The sequence below is a fragment of the Homarus americanus genome, unplaced genomic scaffold (genome assembly GCF_018991925.1).
Source record: "Homarus americanus isolate GMGI-L3 unplaced genomic scaffold, GMGI_Hamer_2.0 scaffold25483, whole genome shotgun sequence".
NCBI classification, from domain to species: Eukaryota; Metazoa; Arthropoda; class Malacostraca; order Decapoda; family Nephropidae; genus Homarus; species Homarus americanus.
In genome coordinates this window covers 2674087-2698969 of record NW_024726235.1, presented here as the reverse complement: position 1 = coordinate 2698969, position 24883 = coordinate 2674087, and the positions used below count along the sequence as shown (strand labels likewise).

Sequence of the window (24883 nt, the reverse complement as noted above, 5' to 3'; positions counted from 1 at the left end):
CTACTATTTCATAATTACCGATAATAACAGCAACAAACTCAAAATGATGAAAATTAAATAGCACAATAATTCCCCCAATATAACCAGACAGAGGTAGGCAGGTAGGGAGAATTGAGGCAGGTCACTGTAGCCTTCACTGCTTCAGAGGCTTATAAGTACCTGCTCTAGCCTCAAGCACTCACTCGACACCCTGATCCCCCACAGTAAGGAACAGGCTGCTGTATGATCGACCGTCCGTACACAGACTCCTTAGCACCATCCCAAGCCTGTGTACTATCACTTGTAGAGCACTAGGTGAGTTACCCGGCTTAAGAGGCAAGAGATATTTACAGAAATAACAGAATTTATAACTGGCATGTGGAACAAGTGGAGTGGAATCATTGTTTGCACTACAGCATCCCGGATGTCTGGAAGTGTTACAAATAACGCATTTCTCCTGCAATTCCTGTATACATGTGTCAGTCGTGCGTGTGTATGATGCGTGTGTGTGTGTGTGTGTACATGTGCATGATGCGTGCTTTAAGTGTTCACAGGAGGAAAGAGTGCATGAACAATAGAAATTATATTTGTTTTGCCTTATCTGTTGCTCAAGCGTTCTGTGACTATTGTACATTGCATATTTCTGTCTCTTCCAACACCATGAGATATTAATTGTAACTTGGATCACCATCTTCTCGATACTACCCTCCTCCTCACGCCACACCCCTTGACGCCAACCCCCTCCTCACGCCACACCCCTTGATGCTCACTTCTCACGCCACACCCTTTGATACATCTCACGCCACACACCCCTTGATGCTACCCTCACGCCACACCCTTGATACTACCCTCCTCACGCCACAATCTTTGATACTACCCTCCTCACGCTACACCCCCTGATGCTACCTCCTCACGCTACACCCTTGACAATACTCCACACACACACCCTTGACATCACCTCACGCTACACCCTTGATACTACCTCCTCACGCTACACCCTTTGATACTACCTCACTACAAACTTTATACTACCCTCACGCCACACCCCTTGATGCAATTCTCCTCACGCCACACCCTTTGATACTTCACCCTCCTCACGCCACACCTTGATACTACCCTCCTCACGCTACACCCTTTGATACTACCCTCCTAATGCCACACACCCTCTTGATACCACCTTCCCAGGCGCCACAACATAACGCAAACAGCCACCCCCCCCCATCCCTGACACCACCCCTAGAGTTCCTATTGTTTGATAGTATCCTCCCCCGCCCCTCCTCCTTCTCCAACCAGGTCTTTGTGACGATGAAGTGGCATTATTGTTTGTGAATGGTCTGATAGACTAATGCAACTCTTTGATCTGACAGCATCGTCTCACCCAGCCGCTGTTTCGCCAGAAGGTGTTACTCCTTGTTAATATCTCTGATTGCTGATTCAACTAACCCTCTCTCCACCTAAATACGGGAATATTGTCCTAAATTCACTTATTTCAATCCCCCGAATTATCGCCTGTGTGTGTGGCTGAGAATCCCATGAAGAGGTATTGTAAAAATCAGATTTATGTTCACCTTTGTTATTGTTACCACTATCAGCCATCACTTTCCGATAACATTTACGGGCTCCTGGAAATGGGCAACGTTTGGCAACCTCTGTAAGGTATTGCCATGCCCAGGGCAGTGATGTTGTGGGTGTTGCAATGGTGTGTGGTGTGAAGGGAAGGTGGGGGGGAGGGGTAGGGGATGTGCAGCACCTGAGCCACAACAATAGTGCGTGTGTGTGTGTGTGTGTACATTCCCGAGTAAGTTATTGTGACAGATTACCCCACGTGTTATGGACCCACCCGACACACTACTCCAGCCTCGTCCTCGTCTTTCCTCACTCCCCCCTCCCCCTTACTCACTCACTCTCCCACGTCTCATTACTCCTCATTCACCACCATATCTTCTTCACTCGCCTCCCTTAAGTTTTACCTGAAAAGATTATCCAGGATGAGAAAACAGAACACCTTACACTAGACGGTTACTAAATAATGAGTCGGATTACCTGAAGATTAAACGATTCTGACTAATTTCTCCTAAACACTAATCACCCAAACACTAATCACCCTAACACTAACCTAACCTAACACTAACCTAACACTAACCTAACCTAACACTAACCTAACCTAACCTAACACTAACCTAACGTAACCTAACACTAACCTAACCTAACCTAACACTAACCTAATAGCAACTTTAACCCACCCAGGAGGGAGGAGGAGGGCAGTTTTCAGGTGACCCCTCGAGTTTTGTTGTCTGCAGTACATACAAAATCCACAATGATATTTCTCTTCTTATTTCTTGTACCATTTATGTGAAGATAGTAGATGTGGACCCAAAAGTGGTTTAAGTTAATGTATATATACAGCACACAACGTTCTATTTAGCATATGAACAGGAAGGAATACCTGGACTTTTTAATCTTAATCCTTGAGTTCATTTTCGTGCTTGGAATTATTAAAAGGCAATTAATGAAGTAACATAAAATGTACGTGAACATTTCTATCATCAATCGTCCACACCCTTACACCCACAGTATACACCTGCCCACAACCACCTGCGGCAAACTTAATGTCTATATACACCTACACGCTTAAGCCTTCACCAAACCCCCATACCCATCCTCACCCAACCATCTACTAGGGAAGGCAGAGGTGTAGGGTCGAGGAGGGGCAGACGCGGCTGTACACGCTTGACTGGGTTGACCATTGGAGCGAGGTGGGACCAGCTATGTAAATGATCCCCCACTCCCAGACTTTCAAATATTTTGCCTAGTTAGCATTTCTTGAACCTTTCTTGTGTAATTCTATTTTCTCTGGCGTGTTGGCATCTCGGTGGAAGGTTTGTTGAGAGTTGCATGATGAGGCCAGAGTCAAGCAGGGGTTGTGGTAGTGTCTTTCTGTAGTCTTAAAGAACGTTAAGGTCACTGGTGATTTAATAATAATAAAAAAAATATGTGTTACTGGATACCTTCATCGTCTTGAATTTCTCCTAAAGAATTCGCGTTGATGAATAAAAATACTAGGTGGGGAATCTGACACCAAGAGCGAGGCGCCACCAACGACCGCCCCCGGACTCGGAGAGGAAAACGGAGTCATATTCCTACACGAATTAAAAGCCAGATCTCCCAAGTCCACTATAATTTTACACAATTTCTTATCTGTGGGTAAAAACAGTCATGACAAATGTAAACATCATACAATATCCGGACAACCAAGTTTCATCACTGGGAAATATGATCGATGCCTGAGCGTCACTGCTGCGTCACCACAGATTTTCTGCTGGGTAAATCTGCCTTAATTACTACATTACAGGATTGTTTCCTCATAATTTCATAATGAAAAGATTGCTTCGTTCTAACACGACTACTTTCGACAACTAGGAAGTGTTACAGTCTCGATTAACTCTAAAGATTCAATGTAGTTTAAAAGATCACATGTAGGCTAAACTAACACGTTTTAGAAATTGCCAACATTAATGTAATCATGAATGTAGGTCTGACATGATGTTGTCACGCGTTAATGAGTCGTAATAGTTTCTTCACTCAAGAAGGTTGCCAAGTAATGACGCCGTTTGGTAGAGACTGGCACCAACACACCACTTAACTACTGATCCCACAACGAAGCTGCTCACGTATGACGTCTTTACACATTGGGTAACTGTGAAAGATGTATTTTATATGCAAGTAAGTCCAGGTACACAGAACAACCACGAGGAAACTATTATTACAGTTTGTCTTATACACTCGTGGACACCCTCAAGGAATGTTGATAATGAACTCCAATGTTTTAATCCAAGACTATTCTCTCACAGCCCCAAGCTTGTTGTCTATACATTACTCAAACCTTCCCGAGTCAGAACACAAACCAGGTATCGTAGTGTTTCTTTAGCGCTACACACTGTACATCTTGTTAGCGAAACCGTTCCTGCAAATGTTTCAGTTCCCTATAATCTTATGCCCAACCTGTTTTCAAATGTCGTCAGAGGGTGAATGTTGGCAAGTGTAAGATGGATGGGCAGGAATGAGCTAGGTGTTCATCTCTTGTTTGATAGGAGGGTGATGCTGGGACCAAAGGAGAGAGAGAGAGAGAGAGAGAGAGAGAGAGAGAGAGAGAGAGAGAGAGAGAGAGAGAGAGAGAGAGAGAGAGAGAGAGAGAGAGAGAGAGAGAGAGAGAGAGAGGTGTGTGTGTGTGTGTGTGTGTGTGTGTGTGTGTGTGTGTGTGTGTGTGTGTGTGTGTGTGTGTGTGTGTGTGTGTGTGTGTGTGTGTGTGTGTGTGTGTGTGTGTGTGTGTGTGTGTGTGTGTGTGTGTGTGTACAGCAATTCCAAGTAATTATTTCATACAGATTGATTTTCACTTATATTTACCACATATGATCAAAATTTTACAGTTGTTAAGGCCTCTTGAGACAATATATTGACCACTAATTCATCTCATAACACTCTGACTACATCCATACAATCCAGATAAACGACTACGGAGAGAAGTAGGGCGAGGGATGTCAACCACGGTGAGAACTTGGGAAAATATAAGTTAGTTTGCTACAGCTGAGAGAAAGATTCCTGACAAAGCTGTGGTAGATGTCAGTGAGTAAGAGGTATTCATCATCATCATCACGAGTGAGTCTGGTGAAGGTACGTAGATAATGATTCTTTTGATGAGTTCATTTAGCCACACCACTCTACCTTATTAGTAATTACAGTTTTTCCTGCCGTCGTTAACAGACCGAAATGAGGTGAGACCAGTAGAGAGTCGTGACTGACTTTCTACTGTCGGCGTCTTGTGTGCTTGACTGCTGGCCTTCGTGGACTATCAAACACGGGAACCATTGAGGGCCTGATGGCTCAACCTGCCGTAGCCTTACCCTTAATGACTACAACTCGATAGTGGACACAAGGCTGAGGTTTTAGAGGGAGATTACGATGGTGTATTAATCGTAGGGCGTGACCAGTCTGGCCTCCAATTATGACCCAGGTAATCACGTCTGAGGTCAATCATAACTTAATGATACCCCGGATGTGGGTCAAGTAGGACCAGTGAAACGAACCCCTTCACACACAACAAAAATATGAGTGAGTGAGGGTGAGACACAAGTAAGGGCGGGAGGGGCTCGTCATCTGGCCACTTGTGAATGGATTGAGTCGTGAGTTGTGGGAGGGGCGAGGTGAGCGGCAGGGGGGGCGGTCGGTGTTACTAAAAGATAAGTTTTATGAGAGAGAGAGAGAGAGAGATATTAAGTCAGGTACAAAACTAAGAAGATTTGAGTAAGAGAGCGTAAGGAAAGACTGGAGGTAGGAAGGGTGTGGAGGAAAGGAGGAAGGAGGTGGAGGGAGAGAGGAAAAGGGTGGAGGGAGGGAGGGAGGGAGGGAGGTGAAGGGTGTACGCCTGAGAGAACCAGACGGTGAGAGGCAGGGGTCGTGATGGCCACACAGTCAACATTGCTTCATCTCCCGAGCTCTTCTTTTCACTTAGTACGGAGACGTGACCTGACCTGGTGGTGGGGCGGTGCTTCAAGTTGACCTAGTGGTGGGGCGAGACATTAAGTTGACCTGGTGGAATGGCGTTGTGGGGCTGGAGATCATCTACATCACCAAGCGGTAGATCAAGTCACATGACAAGACCTAATGGAGTATAAAACCAGTCTAGCCAGGTCGAAGTCACATCCGCCACCAGTGTTTACGTCAGATACAACCCACGAGAGAGTGCACAAGACAACCACGTCGTCTGTCTCTCTCTCAAACTTGTGCGTGTCATGACCGCTAATATCCCCTGTGACTCCTTCCTCCCTCCCTCCCTCCCTCCCTCCTTCCTGCTTCTTCTTATTATTATCCACAATGATCCTGAGACACAAAATGTAAATAGATGAATGGATGAAAGGTTGATGGCCGTCAGCTCAGCACAAGTTCTATCACATTGTACCAAGAGGTATTCCACGCGCCCAACAGACACGCGGGGAGGAATGGGGGTTTTCTGTATGGGTTTGTGTCGGTTCTCGATGTTTTTGCGTTCAGAGAGAGAGAAAAAAAAGGAGAGGGGGGGGGGAGGGAGGAAGGGGAGGGGAGGGGAGGGGAGGGGGGAGGGAGGGAGGGGAGGGAGGGAGGAGGGGAGGGAGGGGGGGAGGAGGGAAGGGAGGGGGGGGAGAGACGGTAATGGAACGAGAATCAATCTTAACTAATTGAGTAGCAGCTGGAAGTCAGCCGTGACCCACACTTAGTGACCCGACCACTTGCTTGAGCTGATAGTGTGCCGTGAGACCCAGCCAGCCAGCCTCCAGCTCTGCCTCCATCTTACATACCACGCACATCTTGCCCACACCTGCCTTATCTAATGTACATCTCCCAAACCTGTTCTAAACCCTCCACACCTCTCCCAAACTTCCCACACCTGTCCAATTAGCTAACACCTTCCATACCTGTACCAGCTGGTGTATTCCTCTTCCCTCAGTTCAGTCATTCTCATCATCAATTGTTTGGCACCCTAATGCGGAGTTCTCAGTGCTAGCTACGAGACATATGCACACACACAGATAAAGGATATATAACTAGAAAACTATAACATTTCCCATATGGACTGATTTACATATGGTATACCTAAGCAAGTTGACACGAGTATCTTTATATCAGAGAAGAGTTGGGGTACACAACATGACGCAGCAGTGAGTGTGCTTGTGGATCCCGGCGGTGGAGGCTGAGGTGACACACTGTGGGAGGGAGCTCTAGTCGCAGCCCCACTTGCCAAGGTGACACTGTCGTCAAGTGTGTGGGCGGTGCTGGTGTGACGGTGGTAGCGTGAGTGAAATGGTATTAGTTCGGGCATTGTAGTAGTAGTGGTGGTGTTGGAGATCTTAAGGTGGGGTTATAGTGTTGGTGTAGTGTTGGTGTGGGCGGTGTAATGGTGATGCAGGAGAATCAACGTTGATGTGAGTGGTTAAATCATCGTATTCAAGGGGGTAAAGTCACAGTACTCAAGGGTTTAAATCATCGGCATTAGAAGCGGTATTCTCAAAGACAAATAAACACTGCGTCTATATACTTCAAGGCAGGCAACTCACCTTGACCCAACCATCTCTCTCCTTGAACTATCTTTGTCATTCACCTTGATGAGTAAGTCCCCTTTGTTTACACGTTCCTATAGTTTACCAGCTGATGGGCCAAGGTTGTGGAGTCCTGGGTAAGGAAGAAGGATCCCATGTGTGGTTAACCAGAATCTCTCACCAGACACCACCTTACACCGCAGACAAATGGTGTAGACACAGAGAAAAGTAAATGGTGTGGGAAGTTTTACATCATTAAGAAGAACGTGTGGTGGGGGTGGGGTGGGGAGGGGAGGAGGAGGGGGTCACTAAGGCAGGGGAAATTGACGATGATTTTCTTGTCAACTGTAATAAATTTCATCATAAGTTCTGGAGATATACTGAGGTTAGGTTAGGTTAGGGTGACTTGATTAAATAACAAAGACCAGTAGAAGTTGTAGGAAAGAAAGTGTATATTAGTGAGTAAATAATCGTATCGTACAGAAGTGTTAAAAAATAATGTTGGTGATAAATGACCGTGGGTGTGGACACTTTCCCTCACTTTACCACTACTGTCTCATGATGCCCCTGGGTAAGTCTCCACCACTGTCTCTTTCCATAACTTAATCAGAAATCAAAATGATGATAAACAAATTTTAATATCCGTCAATTAAGACACGACGTAAATGGTCTTAAATCTATGAGGCGGCTTCAGAAATTTAATGCGTGTGAGTCTGAAGCATTTAAGAGAAATTTCCTGCAGTCTACCCTCGAAGACAAAGTAAACTAAATGATAGAACAAAAAACAAAACATCGTCTGATAGGTGTAACAGTGACTTACCACCTGGCTCACAGCACCTCATAATATTTCTGTGACAAAAGTATAGCTACACGACCTTCCTCTCGCCCCTGACCTCAAGCCACAGGTTTTAAGGGTCTTGGGTTAATCCTAATACCTACATCCTCAGTCCTTGATGCATGACTCTTCAGTGTTAGAACCCCCGAGTGGCTGTGATAATGTGGTGACTGAGGAGGAGCCCGTGTCAGGAGGTGCCAGAGGGCTGTGGGGACACGGCACGCCCTTCACACCAAGGTCTCGTGGCCATCATCCTGGTACTACTGGCCGGATGTTACTGCTTCCCCAGACACTGTGCTACTCACCAGTGTGTACTGCTGGTGTTTGGATTATTTCACATTGCCCTCTGTTTGTGTTGCTTAAAATTACTTGGTCGAGTGTTCCTTGGTATAATGCTCCGTATTGTGATACTTTATATAACGCTGCTGGTCGTGTGTTACTCTAATTCACTCTTCTGATAATGGATAGCTTAGTTCACTCCCGTAGTTATGGTATCCTTTTTATTATTGTAGTTGTGTAGTTATCAGACCAGCCTCTCAGAACACGTGGGCCACCTGTCTCCTGCCTTATTTACGGTTCGTGGTCCCCAACATTATGCTCAACCATCTCGTTACTCTCGGTTGTGTGGTCACTCAAGAGTTACTGCTTTAGATGTTTCTTTCCTCTTTGGTTATGATGTACGAGCGTATTTTGGGAAAAAGAATACGCCGACTTCATACTTCAGCTGCACGGTATTCAAATTCCGTTCCTTTGATTTGTTATACTCGACATATTCTTTTCGTTGTTCCACTGAATCGCGTCGATCGTTTTATACCGTGTAGGGATATTTATTTGGGTGCTCAGATCATATTGTCTAGCGTAGTCAACAATCATAGACGTAAAGATAATAACCTAAATTGCCTGGATGAGTAATGCATCAACAACAAACACAGACTGGTAGCCAAGAGAGGGAGATCAATGCTCTAGTTCTCAGCACTACCACTGTTGTCTGTTCCCACCAATTGCTGTGTTATGGTTGACAGACTGGGAGAAACTGACCACTCACCGTCTGTCACAATGTTTTGTTAACAGATCTTCTTGGTGATCTAATTTCCACTTTCCATCACCGATCTTCTGCATCATCTTGATTTTTTTCCCTAAACGTAAGAAAAGGTTAAATAATTTTTTTTTTTTGGGGGGGGGAGGAGCAATTTAAATTACTCTCTTGAAATGTTGATTCCACGTCCACTATTGGTTAAAGTATCTTCTGCAGTCGAGTACTTCCCTAGAGCACCATTTTGGGAACTTACTGTCAGTAGTGGTGGCGGGACTCAGTCACTGGCCCTGTAGCACCACGTAACTGGCACTCCCCGGTCCAACCCTCACGACTGTACCATGATATTATGGACCCAGCGGACATAACGTGTCTCTCTTGGAGTTGTTTCAGCAAGTTTGAATAACAAGAAAACATTAAGAGTCAGTAATCTAAAGGTCAGCTACAGGTTTTCCTGACCGTATAAGAATTAGACTGGACAGGTGAGCCACACACCTACCACTACGGGAGGCTGTAGGCTAACACGACAGGTCAAGTGTGTGTGTGTGTGTGTGTGATGAACCCTACAGCACTTCACGCCTCACCACCAGCACCAGGAGAGGCCCATGGTAGGTAGTGGTCTGTTTAATACGGTCCCCGTCGCCCGAGGTCCCCGCCGTCCGGTTCCCCGCCATTGCTCGCCTGGGTCCCCGCCCACCACCATGGGTTCCCTTCCCTAGTAGCCACCGTTAGTTGTCCTGCCTTCCCTCCTTCCCTTTACAACCCCACGCCGACCTTGACCACTATAATTACCTCATAAGTTTATCTAACTGTTTGTTTGGGGCACACAGGTATATTCTATCTAAAGGAAAGTCTTATTAACGATCCATTTATCCGGTCACCTGGGTAGGTTGTATTATACTCACGCCTTATCATTTACTTTTTACCTTTTAATAGTGACGTAGTTAAATGCCCTGAAATCTCTAATCACCCAAACTGTAGCGCCAGACATTTAGCCAAAGACATATGACAAAGAAAATGATCAATTTTTTTATTGACCCATAACAGTATATCGGTTATTAATGGGTCGTGGTTAGGAGTTAACTGTAAAACTACAAAAGCGCCATGATTAGTTTTACGTCCATTTTAGAGTTAATATAATTCATGTCACTGTTATTACATCACAGGAAAACTAGAGAGTCGGAAGTGATATGTGATTGCACTTAAATTCTCACATATATCGAAAACATTGTGAATACACAGTAGATATATAAGAAAAAGACCGTGCGTGTGTTGTAGTCAGAGGCTCACGAGGTACTGCCCCAACGTCCCGCCGATTCCTCCTCTTGTTGTTGAATCGCTGTTGTTTATCATCACTCCATATAGAATTATACCTAGAGGCTCTTAGTAATGAAATCAGCTGCTGTCAGTTAAGGTGCAGCTAAGAAGTACCTACAATCTATTTAATTCAATACATTCAAAGATACCCATGTGGCCAGTCAAAGTAGGAATAATAATAATAATAATAATAATAATAATAATAATAATAATAATAATAATAATAATAATAATAATAATAATAATAATAATAATAATAATAATAATACCCCTACAGATTCTCATTACTATTCACTCATAAAGTTAAGTCAATTACCTTCAGAATCACCACCAGAGAGGTAGCAGTAAGCTGCCCTGTACAGTACGTGTGCACAACAATAGTGTAACCCTAAACATGGCCAGGTGTCACGACACTACCTGGAGACGCTCCCACGCTCTAGCCGACACAATAGATGACACCACAGTAGGATGGGAACACTACCGTTATATTCTCATCTGTACTCTATGTCGTGGCTCTTCGTCATTCAGGTGATATCCGAGGAGAGTGGCAAGGTGTGTAGTGAAGGTGTTCTCATGTGAATGGTGGTAACGTAATCGCTCCTTCCTCTCTCCCTACTCGATTGAAAAGAGGAGTTATCAGGGTGAACAGCCAGGAAGTGCGTACCTACTTATGCTTCACTGCCACCACATCCTTATCTCGAGAACTCTCTAGATTACTGAACGTTACATCGTGAATAACAAGAACAACTCCGTCGATCAGGTTTATGGTGAGGCTGATGAGGACCACTTGTTGGTGAGTGGCTGGTGCTGGTGAGGAGTGGCAGGTGCTGGTGAGGAGTGGCTGGTGCTGGTGAGGAGTGGCTGGTGCTGGTGAGGAGTGGCTGGTGCTGGTGAGGAGTGGCTGGTGCTGGTGAGGAGTGGCTGGTGCTGGTGAGGAGTGGCAGGTGCTGGTGAGGAGTGGCTGGTGCTGGTGAGGAGTGGCAGGTGCTGGTGAGGAGTGGCTGGTGCTGGTGAGGAGTGGCAGGTGCTGGTGAGGAGTGGACAGCTGCTACTGTACTCAAACTTTCTAATTCACGAGTGGACTGACGCTACACACAACAACATTAACACAACTATCACTTTCCTGTAACTCGTCAGTCATTTTATATCCGACTTACAGAAGATAATAACATTCTCTGGCTCGACACTGCCTTCTTTCCCTGCTTGCTGTATCTGATAATGACCTCTTTTTTGCTCCTGTAATACCTGTCTAAATGCATAATATTTAAAGGTGTGAGCTGACCATTACAATGAATTCAATTAAACGCTCCTATCATACACGCTGGTCGTCTAGTCATGCGGTATCACTAATAAGGCGGAATGTATCAAGTGCTAGAACTTATTACAACTTTTTATACTGTATTGTGTAAAAAAGAAAATCCTTTGTATTATACTGCCTTTGTGACTTCGGTGGCAACAATTACTGGAGCCTGTGGTGGGTGGGTTTCGACCGTCAGGGACCTGGGGGCTTCACCTTTGAGGTTAATGACAAAGTTCCGGGCGATTTTGGCGAAAGGTCAGTCTTTCCACCGACCACTCAAGAGGTATTTCTTGTTGCCAGACAGACGTCCAGTAGCCTAAACCTTTCTACCACAAGAATTTGGGGCTCAAGGTCGAACTTTTATTACGGTACTGTTGAATCGACAGAAGGTTTATGACACTCAGGAGCTGGCCGTGTGTGGCGTGAGAGAGAGAGAGAGAGAGAGAGAGAGAGAGAGAGAGAGAGAGAGAGAGAGAGAGAGAGAGAGAGAGAGAGAGAGAGAGAGAGAGAGAGAGAGAGAGAGAGAGAGAGAGAGGATATAACACAATGTTTACATCAGTCAGCCGACTGCCTTCAAGAAGTGTATTTGCAGTAAAATTGTTGAGTTATGCTAATCATTTGCAAGCTCTGTGGTATTCAACTTCAAGGAACGATTTGCAAGAAGTGGTTAGTTAAGAAATGTACACAAGCTTATGAGAGACAAGGTGAAAGGAATCGTTGGTCAATCGCCCCAAGAGGAGGAGTAAAAAGGTTACAGCCAGAGTGCTTAACAAAGTGACAATGATGACTCAAGTAACCTTTTTACTCTTTGTCACCACACGTAGTCGTCCTCCACAAGACCCGTGTGTTGTGAAGGACGTGAGGGAATCTAGTAGGTACCTTCTACCTTCCCTAGATGAGATGGAGGGGAGGGGGGTGCGACGAGCATTGTGACGCACAGGCTCTTTGGTGTGACAGCTGATGGAACAATGGACTGCCTAAGGCCCTCAGTGCAGGGATGTAAACCCTGAATAAAAACTAGGAATATTATCTAAATCAACCTTGGGACCATTGTTGTTACAAGCACTGGGTTACCAACGTGTTATTCTTACTCCTCTAAGTTAGGTCAGGTAAAATAAACGCTCAAATTAAACTTACAGACTCCTTATATGCTGACCTATAAAACTAGAAACAATTAACACCGACGATAAGGACATTAGTAAAAACTTTTGTCGACAAAGACCTACTCGGCCGTTAAAGGTCTCTCCCAGAATTGGTTCATATGAATTACCACATGCATTTATATGCTTTATCTAACAAAACACTGTGGTACCTTGTGTCACAGTCAGCTACCCTCTCTCTCACCCCAGCTCTCAGGTAATGCTGGTGATAATGGTCACCTTTGCTGCTTTGTTTACTACCTGCCATCTAGGCTGCCTGTCTCCTCACCTATCTCACCAAGAGTACTATTCCTCACTCCTACTACCTATAGTTCACCACCAACCTGCCCACCTCTGTCACTGTATGTCATAACAATAATTAGGAGCCCAGCTGACTACCGCTAGAGCGAGGAAGTGTTCCCCTGTCGTCAACACCATCATCAGCGCTGTGTGTTGCTCCCATGGCCCCATTGTTCTCTAGGCATGAAGGGTTTTATTGCTACATTTATAAACTGTCTTTTTTATCGGTGCAGTGTTGGCGGTGGAGTGTGGCTGTGTGCTTCCTACTCTGTAGTCTAGAGGACGGGTATGTTTACTCAGACCTCCTCCTTCATACTTTACCTCACTCCTCATCTTCCTCTATCATCCAACAGTTCACCTTCCACCTCTTCTCTCCTTTCTCTACCTCTCATCACCTTCTATCCCTCCTCCATCTCTACTTCAACTTCTCATCACCGTATTCAAGCTCTTCTCCTTTTCTTGTAACCTTCCTGCCACTGGTCACACCTGTCTGCTCATCTTAAAAGACCTTCTGCTCCAGGTCTTGCTCTACAACCCGGTGTCACGTGCTACAAGTCCTCCTGAAGGCACTTACTCGGTTTACACTGTTAAATAAGTGGAGAAGCAAGTGTGTAGCGACAGTTAGTTCGGGCGACGATCGCAGGCTGTGAGTGAGGGTGGTGTTAGCGGAAACCTCCCATGTTTGTGTTACAGTGCCAACAACTAAACCAATATTGATCTTCCTATACTGCCTGCGGCCACGAGAAAACCCGCCATCTCACTACCTAGAGGAGAGTCCGTGGCACACTCCCTCCTCACCTACACAATACACCCCATAGCCTCTTTCTCATCAGTATGACAATTACAAAAGAAAGAATACTTGTGTTGTGTTCTCTGCCAGATAAGATTAGTTTGCAAAACCAAGTCCAAATAACCTTATAGCTCTTACCGCATCTGTGTTTTACTGTTCGTTTTTCTTCCTGCATCTTTCTTTTTTCTTTTTTTTTATTTTCCTTTTCATTCCCAAATACACAGTTCGGGGGATATAGAATTTACCCATCTGTCTGCTCGATAGTGACTTGGATTTGGTTTCTACGCAATAACTTTCCATCGACTCAATAGATTAATAACTTCAGCAATCGTTTTATATTCTCTTTTTCACAACAATTTTGTCTTTTCTACTCCTTGGTTCTTATTTCCGGTTTTCCTTTTCTTCGTGTTGACTGCCGCTCTCCCTCGTGTGATGGTCTTAGGTGGGTGAGGAGTGCGGCGAGACCATTAAAGGGGTGTTATGGTAATCGAGAGAGGGAGGTCCTACTCTGTTAAGTGTGCCAAGAGTCACCACCACGGAGAACATAATGATGTAAGCCTTGATGGTGACAGTGGGAAGCTAAGCAGAAGTCGGCAATAATACCAACTTAACTCACAAACTTCAACTTACTCGTCAAGATCAATATTAACTTAAGGATCGTAAAATCTTGGTATAATACAGTATTGTGCGTGCAATGGTTCAGCCGGCAGCCCGCCCGGCCGGGTCGTCGTCATCTTGGCAGAATTTTGAGCTGTCATGGTGTACTGTACCCTGTACCCTCCACACACAACACTTAATAATATAATATTTACATTATTTCTCAAAAGTAAAACCAGTTTTCTTTTTACAGGAAATAAAAACCTTCCGTTTTATGTTTGTCTGCCGTCAACTTGACTGATTTTAAGTCTCTCTTCATTATTCACTGAAGCGTAAAGTTTTTTCCCTCTACCTTATCATGAGTGAGCCGTCCTGAAGTGGTAGGCAGAGAATTTTTTTAATTTGCCCTGCACGGGGTCTAGTTTGCTGGGCACGTGTGTGGATAGCGTAGGCGCTGCCACCCACCAGTCAGGGGTCACCCTGGCATTTAGAAAACGGTACGTGGGTGAAGATGCTCATAGGGGCGGGAGTCACAAAGAGATTTCTCGTATAAATCTCTAGGATCTATCGTGTCTCCAAAAGCTATACGCCTTTAGCAAAAAGGCTTCTCTTACGATTTCTCGCACTGGTGCTGTTGACTGGAGGCGCTGGTGTGCACGGGTTCCTGCACGTAATCCTCCTCTCCCTCCTAACGACGGGCGGTACACGGAGTAGCTAATTTATCTCATGTTAGGGAAGTTAAGAAATCCTAGGAGGCCTATATTATATTTTTTATTACAGAACCTGCACTCCTGTACGGTGTGGCAGATAATGGCAACAATTTTACTCGAGTTTGTGTAACATTTCCGCTTTTGCAATGAATTTGTTATGAAATGATATTTACAGTGACAACTAGATTTTTATACATAATCATAAAAGTGAGTATTGCCGTTCATGTCTATTATGGCGGCTGAGGCATCATGTTGTCTAAATCAAGCGAAATAAAACCCACCTTCCCTCACCAGACATTACTTAACATTAACTAAAATACATTCCTAAATAGTTATGTTGTGAAATTTAGAATACCAAAGTTATTGACAATTATATACTGGAATTGGATGAGTTCAGCTTCATTCACTCTGTGGCCGCGACACTGATCTTCATAAAATTTCACCTTTTTTGTCATGAAGCCAAAGGCGTTAACGTGCATGGGACACCTGCACCTGTACTCTGAACCACATCATTAAGCTCTTACGAAGCACAGTAATGAATCCTATAAATTAGATAATTAATTTGCGCCAATTTGAGTTCGCTTTGGACGCCATTAACAAAATAAATGTTAGTATGAACCTTTGGTAGAGTAAATGTGGCGACACGACATTGTAAAATCATCACTAAAACACGAAAAAAAATCTTTACTGAATAGCAAAAAACATTACGTCAATTAATCTTAATGGATTATATAATAAGTAGAACTGGCCACGCAAGTAACATCTGGATGTTAATTGTATTATTTTTATCTGAGTGAGGGTCATAATCATGTCGTCACAATAATACTGAAGCCCTTATGTTACTTGTACTGATACTACATAACGATGTGTAGCTCTCCTTGGACGTCACAAAGTGTCAGGTGAAATTCTAGCAGTCATACAAAGTACTATGTTGATACTCTATGTTATGCGACAGTTATATTCCAGAGTGCTGGGTGGACGAGACTTACTGTGCATGTATTAATATTCAGTTGATGTTTGTTTCAGAGAGGAACGTGCTAGTGAGGACCTGACTTGCTGCGGTGGATGTTACAAGACAACGTCAGTAGGGGCAGCACAGTACCCGGCCAGGCGTCGTGCCGTGAGTGATGGCCCGTGTGAGGGTGAACCAGTCCTGCCTCACCATGGACCACCGACTAAGATGGTGGTGTCGATGAGCTGTGTCGGGCCGGTAGAGCAGCGGGGCGGGGCCACAGCTGACCCGCGCTGACCCAGCTTGACCCTCACCATGCGGGCCCTCACATACAGCTGGATCGGGCTGTCGGCGGCCGCGCCCCTCATCTTCCTCATGTGCGCCTGGGTGCTGGGGGTCTTCCACTCTTACCGCCGCCAGTGGCGCTCAGTAGATCTCTTCCTGCTGGCAGTGTTCGTGCAAGAGCTGCTGATGGCGCTGCAAGTGTTCGCTTATGCTCTCCTGAGCCTCATGAGGCCCGAGTCTTCGGCTGCGTGTGGTGCTTTCGTGTGGAGTCTGAGTGCCACGCGGACCCTACAGGCGGCCACGGTTGCGTCGCTGCTGGTGGACCGCGCGCTGACCAGCCAGTGGCCTTACAAGTACCGGTTCAGTGTCCGTCGCCACCAGATCCGTTACCACCTGGCAGTGTTGGCCACCATCGCTGCCCTGGTGGGCGTGGCCGCCATATTGGCTCGGCCGTCTGACGCGCTGGACACGTTCGAGCACTGTACCTTCCTGCCGCACGCCCTGCATGTACGCCTCTCCCTATTCGTGCTGAGTGTGTACGGGCTGCTGGTGGTGGCTGGCGGGGTGAGTGTGGGGGTAGTGCAGGCAGGGCGAGGGTGTAACGAGCCCTCTCCTGCACACTCAGACATGGCACCCATCGCTGCCACCACCACCTCCTCTACCAGTTCCTCCAGTGGTGGACGCCAGGGTACAGCTCTCCATGCGGCGGCCTCGTCTGCATCCACCACATCATCCAATGCGTCGTCAGGACGGATGGGCGGCGTGCATGGAGCTATGCACGCCGCATCCTCCACTTCGGACCTAGTGCCCCCGCCACCGCCCCACAGGCCGCCACCCGCGCTGCCCGGCAGGACACACAAGGGTGTGGGCGTCAACAAGCCCAGTGGGGTGCCTCGCACGCCTGCCTCAGACTTCCGCTGGGGGACAACTCTGGCTGTGGCGGCCCTGTGCTTTCTCGTCAACCACTTCCCATACATGGTAAGTACCTCTGCCTGCATCAACCTCGTGTCTACCATTAAACTTAACATTTTTGTATAGTTGTAGTATACACACAGTATAGTGAGCACCGGGCACATAGCTCTTACAGTAATTCTCTTACACATTACCTCGTATACACTCAGTTTTACACGGTTTTATTCACTGACAGGCGCCGTATATATAATGCCCACGTTCAACAGAAGGTGCACACCTCAGCACCTGCCTCCCCATGTCTTATGAACTAAGATATCATGTCGTGAGGCCACGCAGGCGGATAAGCATAACTTAAAAGATTATCATCACAAGTCAAATTTAGTTCACAGCGCCATCTATATAATTATAGCATAAGGATACTGTTTACGACACACAGGTCAAAACCAGACTGGTTTGTCTCGGTTTTATTACAGTGGTATATTATATATATATATATATATATTAAAGGATGTATGGATGTTATCGGCTATATCGAGTTCTTAGTATGGACACTTACGAGAAAGCCCTTTATTTCGAGAGAGATGGTGATAGTGTTGTTGCACTTGTCAATTACTTAGTCTTTTGAGAGACAACACTTAATATCATAGTGTAGTGGACTAACACTGCAGCACCTTGGCTTCCCACACCAGCTAGGGCTCTTATATATTAAATCAAACCTACAAGTTTCTGCTAGCAGTAATTTGTGGCTGACTTTCTCCCTGACCACATTATTTGACGGCGTGTTTCACTGGCTGCACCACGCAAGAGGAGCCGCTGTACACTGCCTGTCACCGATGGATCAAGTGGGACATCTGCTGTACTTATTACTCTAACACAGTAGTCTTAGGTGCACAATGTGTCATATATATATATATATATATATATATATATATATATATATATATATATATATATATATATATATATATATATATATATATATATATATATATATATATAATTGTCTCATCAGTATCAACTAATTTACCGTCTCGTATTATCCACACATACATCAAGGTGATTTGGACATGATAAAAATAACCGATGAAGACTAGGATGACTCAACGGCCATCAGCGGCACTGTGTTTAGTATTTACTTAGTGTGTGTGACAGGGTAGTGAACATGGTCAATATTCCCGGGGCAGCAGCAGCCCGTAGCTTGGCCAATCCTTGAGGTAACAGTACATGTGCACTCCACCACATTGATAAAAACTTCGCCAGTCACTCCTGTAGTGCTTGTTGATGCTGGCCATAGCGTGCAGGGCCTTCTGCTGCTTTTTTTTCACTCAACATGATAATGACCCGCTCTTCTCTGCCTACTCCTCTCTCCTAACAATGTGGATTGTTGTAGTACACATTCTCTCAGTCTCCACACATCATTCTTCCCTGAGTTGCTTCACCTGTCTCTTCTCCCTCCTCCCTCTCGTGCATGTGACTCCCACCTGCCCACCAGGCCACTGTGCCGCCCTTGGCTACCAGCCTACCACGCCACTAGTTTCCACACCACTTCAACTTTACTGTTTTTCTTTTCCGATTACCAAGAGCAACTGACTGGGTAATTAACATCAGAATTTTTTTTCATGGGTTAATTTGTAAATTACTTTGTATATTTAACTTTATATTACAGAGGATTATATTTATCCATATGATTATCTAGTTCACAGTAGGCGAGGATCCCCACAGCAGGCAGATGACTCTATATACCCTAGCCTGGACCTGTCGGATCTCCTGTCACCCTCAATGTCGTCTTTTGAGTCAAGAGGAAACTGTGTCTACCTCCCTTCACTTCCTTCCTTCCCCTCCCTGCCATACACACAAACACACACAGCGGGGTCAGCCAAGTGCCAGAGAAAATAGACCGGAGAGAAAGCACCACAAGAGGCAGAGCAACAGGACACTTGGTCACGGTGGGTCCAGTACTCATGTGTCTTGTAAACTTGGTCATCTGCATAATGTCAAAGGTGAACTTCCCGCCACTATGTTACTACCCTCTCCACCCAATACTGCTCCATCTTCACTCCCTCTCCACCCGCTACTGCTCCACCCTCACACCCTCTCCACCCAGCTACTACCCTCTCCACCCAATACTGCTCCATCTTCACACCCTCTCCACCCGCTACTGCTCCACCCTCACACCCTCTCCACCCAGCACTGCTCCATCTTCACACCCTCTCCACCCGCTACTGCTCCACCCTCACACCCTCTCCACCCAGTACTGCTCCATCTTCACTTCCTCTCCACCCGCTACTGCTCCACCCTCACACCCTCTCCACCCAGTACTGCTCCATCTTCACTTCCTCTCCTCCCGCTACTGCTCCACCCTCACACCCTCTCCACCCAGTACCCTCTGAGGACGATGATTTAACACTCTGAGGTGTCCAACTCTCTGTTGTTATGTCAATTCTATATGGTAAGGTTGACACGTCTGATGATGTAGTGACCTTAGGTAAGCTGGCCAGTGGTGATCTGTCCTGTGTAGCTACGAGTTTATATCCCAAGGATGATTGTACAATGGTCATGTTCTGGGGTTCTATTCAAGGAAATCTCCTATTACTTCTTCCTTACCATCTATTACCCCACCATTAGTATCCGTCGCTGATTCCCACAATAGTCCAGCGCTTGACTGTCCTCGAATTACGTTCCCTCACCTTTCACACCTTCTAACTCGCCTCACTCTGTTGCTTCCCTGAACCAAAACACCCACCCCCCCTCTTCTTATCATTGGTATTCCTTCCCTTCCCATGCCTGCCTTGCTACCTCCTGCTCTCACTGCCTTGCTACCTCCTGCCCTCCGTCACTGCCTGACTACCTCCTGCCCTCCGTCACTGCCTGACTACCTCCTGCCCTCCGTCACTGCCTGGCTACCTCCTGCCCTCCGTCACTGCCTGACTACCTCCTGCCCTCCGTCCCCGGCTGGCTGGCCACCGGGGCCGCTGTAGGTGGTGCTGACTCACCGCTCAAGAATTGTGCAGACTTTATAGGTTATTATTCTCTGTCTCCGCTGACCACTTCCCTCACTCAGTGTTTCCTCCCTCCCTCTGTTCAGGCGTTTATTGACATCAGTTTTGTAGATGACGTGGTTGTTGTATGATCATCTTGGCTGTCGTCTAGACATCATGGCTGTCGAATCTTTGATCTGTCTTGAATTTTGTCTGATCATCGGGGCTCTTGTCTGCCTGTCGTCCAGCCGGTTTGGTTGCCATCTGGTGGTCGAGGCTGTCTTCTGGCGGTCTAGACTACCGCCTGGATTCCGATGAACTATAATGTTGTTGTCTATTAGGTGAGGCTGTCTTATGACCATCACTGATAATGCCTCACCCATAAAATGAATACCATCCAACGCACGTACACCAGTTGCCGTCTACCAACCTGTTCCCTGAGCTGAGGTCTCTTGACACACACAGGCTGATCAATACACACTGAGTTCCAACAGCAATACGGCCTGTAACATCACACAGCCCACACCTCCAGGCCGAGTCCTCTCCCATGCTCAGTCATACGTCTCTTAATACGGCCTGGAGAATGTCTCATGCTCCGAGGATGGAAGGAGCTAAGAATTCGCTAAAAGCTTCATTGTCCTGTATGAGTGAGGTAGATGACTCTCATAGTAACACCTGCCTTTATAGTCCCCCACTCAATCGTCCCTCACCCTCCCACTTCGCTGTCTCTAAGCCACACCCCATGGTACCCCGCCTCCCCCTTGCTGCCTCTGTCGACACCCCCGCCACCTCTCTCACCCACATTGTAGCTTTTTTTACATTTTCTATCCTCCCCGTATTCACTCTTCCTCCTCTGTCCCCACACCTCGGCATTTTTAGCCTTTAACTCATGTTTTAATTGCCCTGATGCACCACACACACTCCTCCACCCCATGACCCGTGTCTGGCACACGCTGACCCCCACACGGGACGCTCCCACTATTTACAGCTGACCGCTAATCAAACATGCATATAAAGTAGCCCGTCCTGAATCACCTGGTGTGTGTCAGTGTGTGTGTGTGTGTGTGTGTGTGTGTGTGTGTGTTTTGTGTACGTGTACGTGTGTGTGTGTGTGTGTTGGTACATCACGCAGGTCAGGACCCTCGTGTTCTCGTGACGGTCAGAGTAGGCCTACGGATCAAAGGACATGATGTACACCTGTGTTTGTCACCCACACCATGAGAGCTGGGAGGGTTGACTAGGCCTACACACACATCTCTGGCCTGTGAGCAGATGAAAGGGGACTGGGAGGGGCGTAGGTCAGGCCTGTACATATCTCGGGGGTCGTGGGAAGGGTAGTGGTATGGTAGGCCTACAAGTATCTTAGGTGGTAATGGGGGAGGTGGTGGGGTAGGCCTACACGTGTCTTTGGGTTCATGGGGGTGATTGCCAGAAAAGGAGTTTGCCATCTTCGGTAAGTTATAACCTCCATCATATTTCTATGAATATAAACATCACAAAAGACAGAGAGAGAGAGAGAGAGAGAGAGAGAGAGAGAGAGAGAGGCTGTATGTATATTCATTAATTATCTATACATGTATATTATAAGCGAGTATAAGTGTGTGTGCGTGTGTGTGTGTGTGTGTGTGTGAGTACCAAGTGTGTGGGCGTGGTGGAGGCGTGGCAGAGCATCGTGGGAACGCAGGGTGTGGGTCAGTGTAAGACCTCCGTGCTCAACCGCGACTCGAGAGAAAGGCCACATTTGCAGCCCCACCAGCGCCCCGTGTCAGGGTCGGCCAGAGGGGGCACTGCTATAACACCCCACACACACACGCACCCCGCAAAATTAACAAACTAAATAAACGAAAACTAACAATAGAAATATAAGACGTTAGAACAATTTAAAACTAAGAAGACATATAGTTGATTCAGGCGCCTCACACTACACTGCGCACCACTGACACACTACACTGCGCACCACTGACACACTACATTGCGCACACTACCATATTAGCCAGTCCCCATCCGAGTCTCTGTGAATTAGCATTTCTAATCCCTTTGTGTAAGATGATTAAAGTAGTGGACTTATACATATGCGTAAGCTCCCTCTCACCCCCACCTCATCTGTCTCTGTCCCTCTATCGGGTCTGTCTTAAGAGGAGCGGATGGGCGGGAGGATGGGCGAGAGGATGGGCGGGAGGGTGGATGGGGGGAGGAATATATCATAATATTATAGGTGAAGGTAATGAAGATGGGCCGGGTGGTGAGGGGGAGGGGGTGGAGATAACATTAGTCCAGTAGTACTTATATTACGTGTACAAGTATTCAGTATATTGCTATACCATGAAATTTCTTGGGTTTAAATTTCAGGTCTATAACATTAGAAACAGATTCAATAATAATAATAATAATAATAATAATAATAATAATAATAATAGTAATAATAGTAATAATAATAATAATAATAATAATAATAATAATAATAATAATAATAATAATAATAATAATAATAATAATCTCCAGGCCCCCTATGAACAAGGTCTGATTATTTGTTTTTAAATTTTTCTCACTCAAGTTCTGTTTTACTTAGAAGTACCGCACTGCTGAGTCACGGTCGAATGCGCTACACTCTTGTTTATGTTATACTGTTAATGTATTAAGAGATATGCCGGAAAACTTCATTGCCAAAATATGTAGAGATGAAAACAGTTATATAATCTCCATTACGCGTGTGTGTGTGTGTTGGTTATGACAGTTGACAGTCTCATACTGGGTACACAGGTGTTGTATTGTGATTGTTACACCTGTTTACAACATTAGCTGGTACACAGGTGTTGTATTGTGATTGTTACACCTGTTTACAACATTAGCTGGTACACAGGTGTTGTATTGTGATTGTTACACCTGTTTACAACATTAGCTGGTACACAGGTGTTGTATTGTGATTGTTACACCTGTTTACAACATTAGCTGGTACACAGGTGTTGTATTGTGATTGTTACACCTGTTTACAACATTAGCTGGCACACAGGTGTTATATTGATTGTTACACCTGTGGGGTGATTGTTACACCTGTCAGAACCAACTCACAAGGGCAGGTGGTGCAGACAATTACCCAAGACCAACTGTGTTATATATACTGTCCTCACTATACAGATTATAGAGTTAGTACACAAAAGTACATAAGTACCAGAGCAGGTGGCGACTGTCACGAGTCACAGGTGTTGTGGTCACGAAGGGTCACTAATGAGGGTCACGGGAAGATACGAAAGATTATTGTGTGGTTACTAACGGGGTCAGGAGAGGTCACGGAAGGTCACCAGACAGCCAACCACTCCATAATTGCCACCAGACCTGGGCACACCACAAACTTATAAGAACAAGGGGTCATGGCATTGTTGGCTAGTAGGTGAAGGGAGAGGCGTGGCTAGTAAGCTGAACCACGACAGTAGGGGAGGCGAGGGTGTGGCTAGTGAGTGGAAAAGGGAGGGTGTGGTTAGTAGGTCTGGGGAGGTGAGAGTGTGAACTGTGGCCAGTGGGTGGTGAAGGGAGTGGCCGTAGAGTGGTGAACAAGAAAGGGTGGTGGTGGCCAGTGGTGGTGAAGGGAGGAGAGTGGCCAGTGGGTGGTGAAGGGAAGGGGGAGGAAAGTGGCCAGTGGGTGTTGAAGGGAGGAGAGTGGCCAGTGGGTAGTGAAGGGAGGAGTGGCCAGTGGGTGGTGAAGGGAGGAAAGTGGCCAGTGGGTGGTGAAGGGAGGAGAGTGGCCAGTGGGTGGTGAAGGGAGGAAAGTGGCCAGTGGGTGGTGAAGGGAGGAAAGTGGCCAGTGGGTAGTGAAGGGAGGAGAGTGGCCAGTGAATGGAGAAGGAAGAGTGAGGCCAGTGCGTGGTGCAGGGTTGCCTCCTCATCACCACAATCATCCACACACACGTCACCAGCCTCTCCCTCACCTGCCTCACCTTACCTGAACCCTCTACTTAGTTTGTTGCCCCTCACCACCCCTCCCTGACACTCCCTCCCTGACACTCCCTCCCTCCCTCTCCCGTCGTGAACGCAAGACCCAATATTTTCTCCCGTTTGTAAATAACTAAAGAACAAAGTATAATATATTCTTTACAACTTGCGTGCAATAAATCGCAGCGTTGCCATATAAGCGACAAACCTTGGGCGTCGAGAAGCTTGTGGTCTCTGTATGCTCGACATTATTGCCAACACGGTATCCACTCTCTCTTGTTTCTCCTGTCATAAATTTCCCCCCGACGATCGACACAGCTCTCCAAGTTATGATCAAAATCCTTCTCATGTACACACTAATGCCTTAACCTTGGTGGGGGTGTTTGAGCTGGATGAGTTGTGTGTTATTTGATCTGTATCGTTTACTGAGTGTAGGAGTTTGTCTGAACCGTGATGAGGGAGACGAAGGAGGGGGTGTAGGAGTGAGTGAGAGTATGTGTATGCAGTGAGAGATTATATGTGTGTGTGTGTAAATGAGAGAGTGAGTATGTGTTGTATATGTTTGTGTGTGTGTGTGTGTGTGTGTGTGTGTGTGTGTGTGTGTGTGTGTCTAGGGTGTCGAGCAGTAAATAAGATATTCCATAATTTGTGGAGATTATACATGTGGCGGAGCCTCCACCCTGGCAGATCCTGGCTGGCTGGCTGGGTGAGCTCGGTTACGCCCGACACACCGACCACGCCGCCCACACACCCACGCCG

The 24883-nt window shown here is 46.2% G+C and overlaps 1 protein-coding gene across 1 annotated transcript in view; it reads left to right on the top strand.

Annotated features, from left to right (window-relative positions):
- Window positions 1-24883, top strand: part of LOC121865426 — a 104235-nt gene that overhangs the window by 9225 nt on the left and 70127 nt on the right. Inside the window, exon 2 of the mRNA XM_042364810.1 lies at window positions 16097-17285. Coding sequence (XP_042220744.1) covers window positions 16338-17285 — 948 coding nt within the window. The 5' untranslated portion in view covers window positions 16097-16337. The remainder of the gene's footprint in view (window positions 1-16096; window positions 17286-24883) is intronic.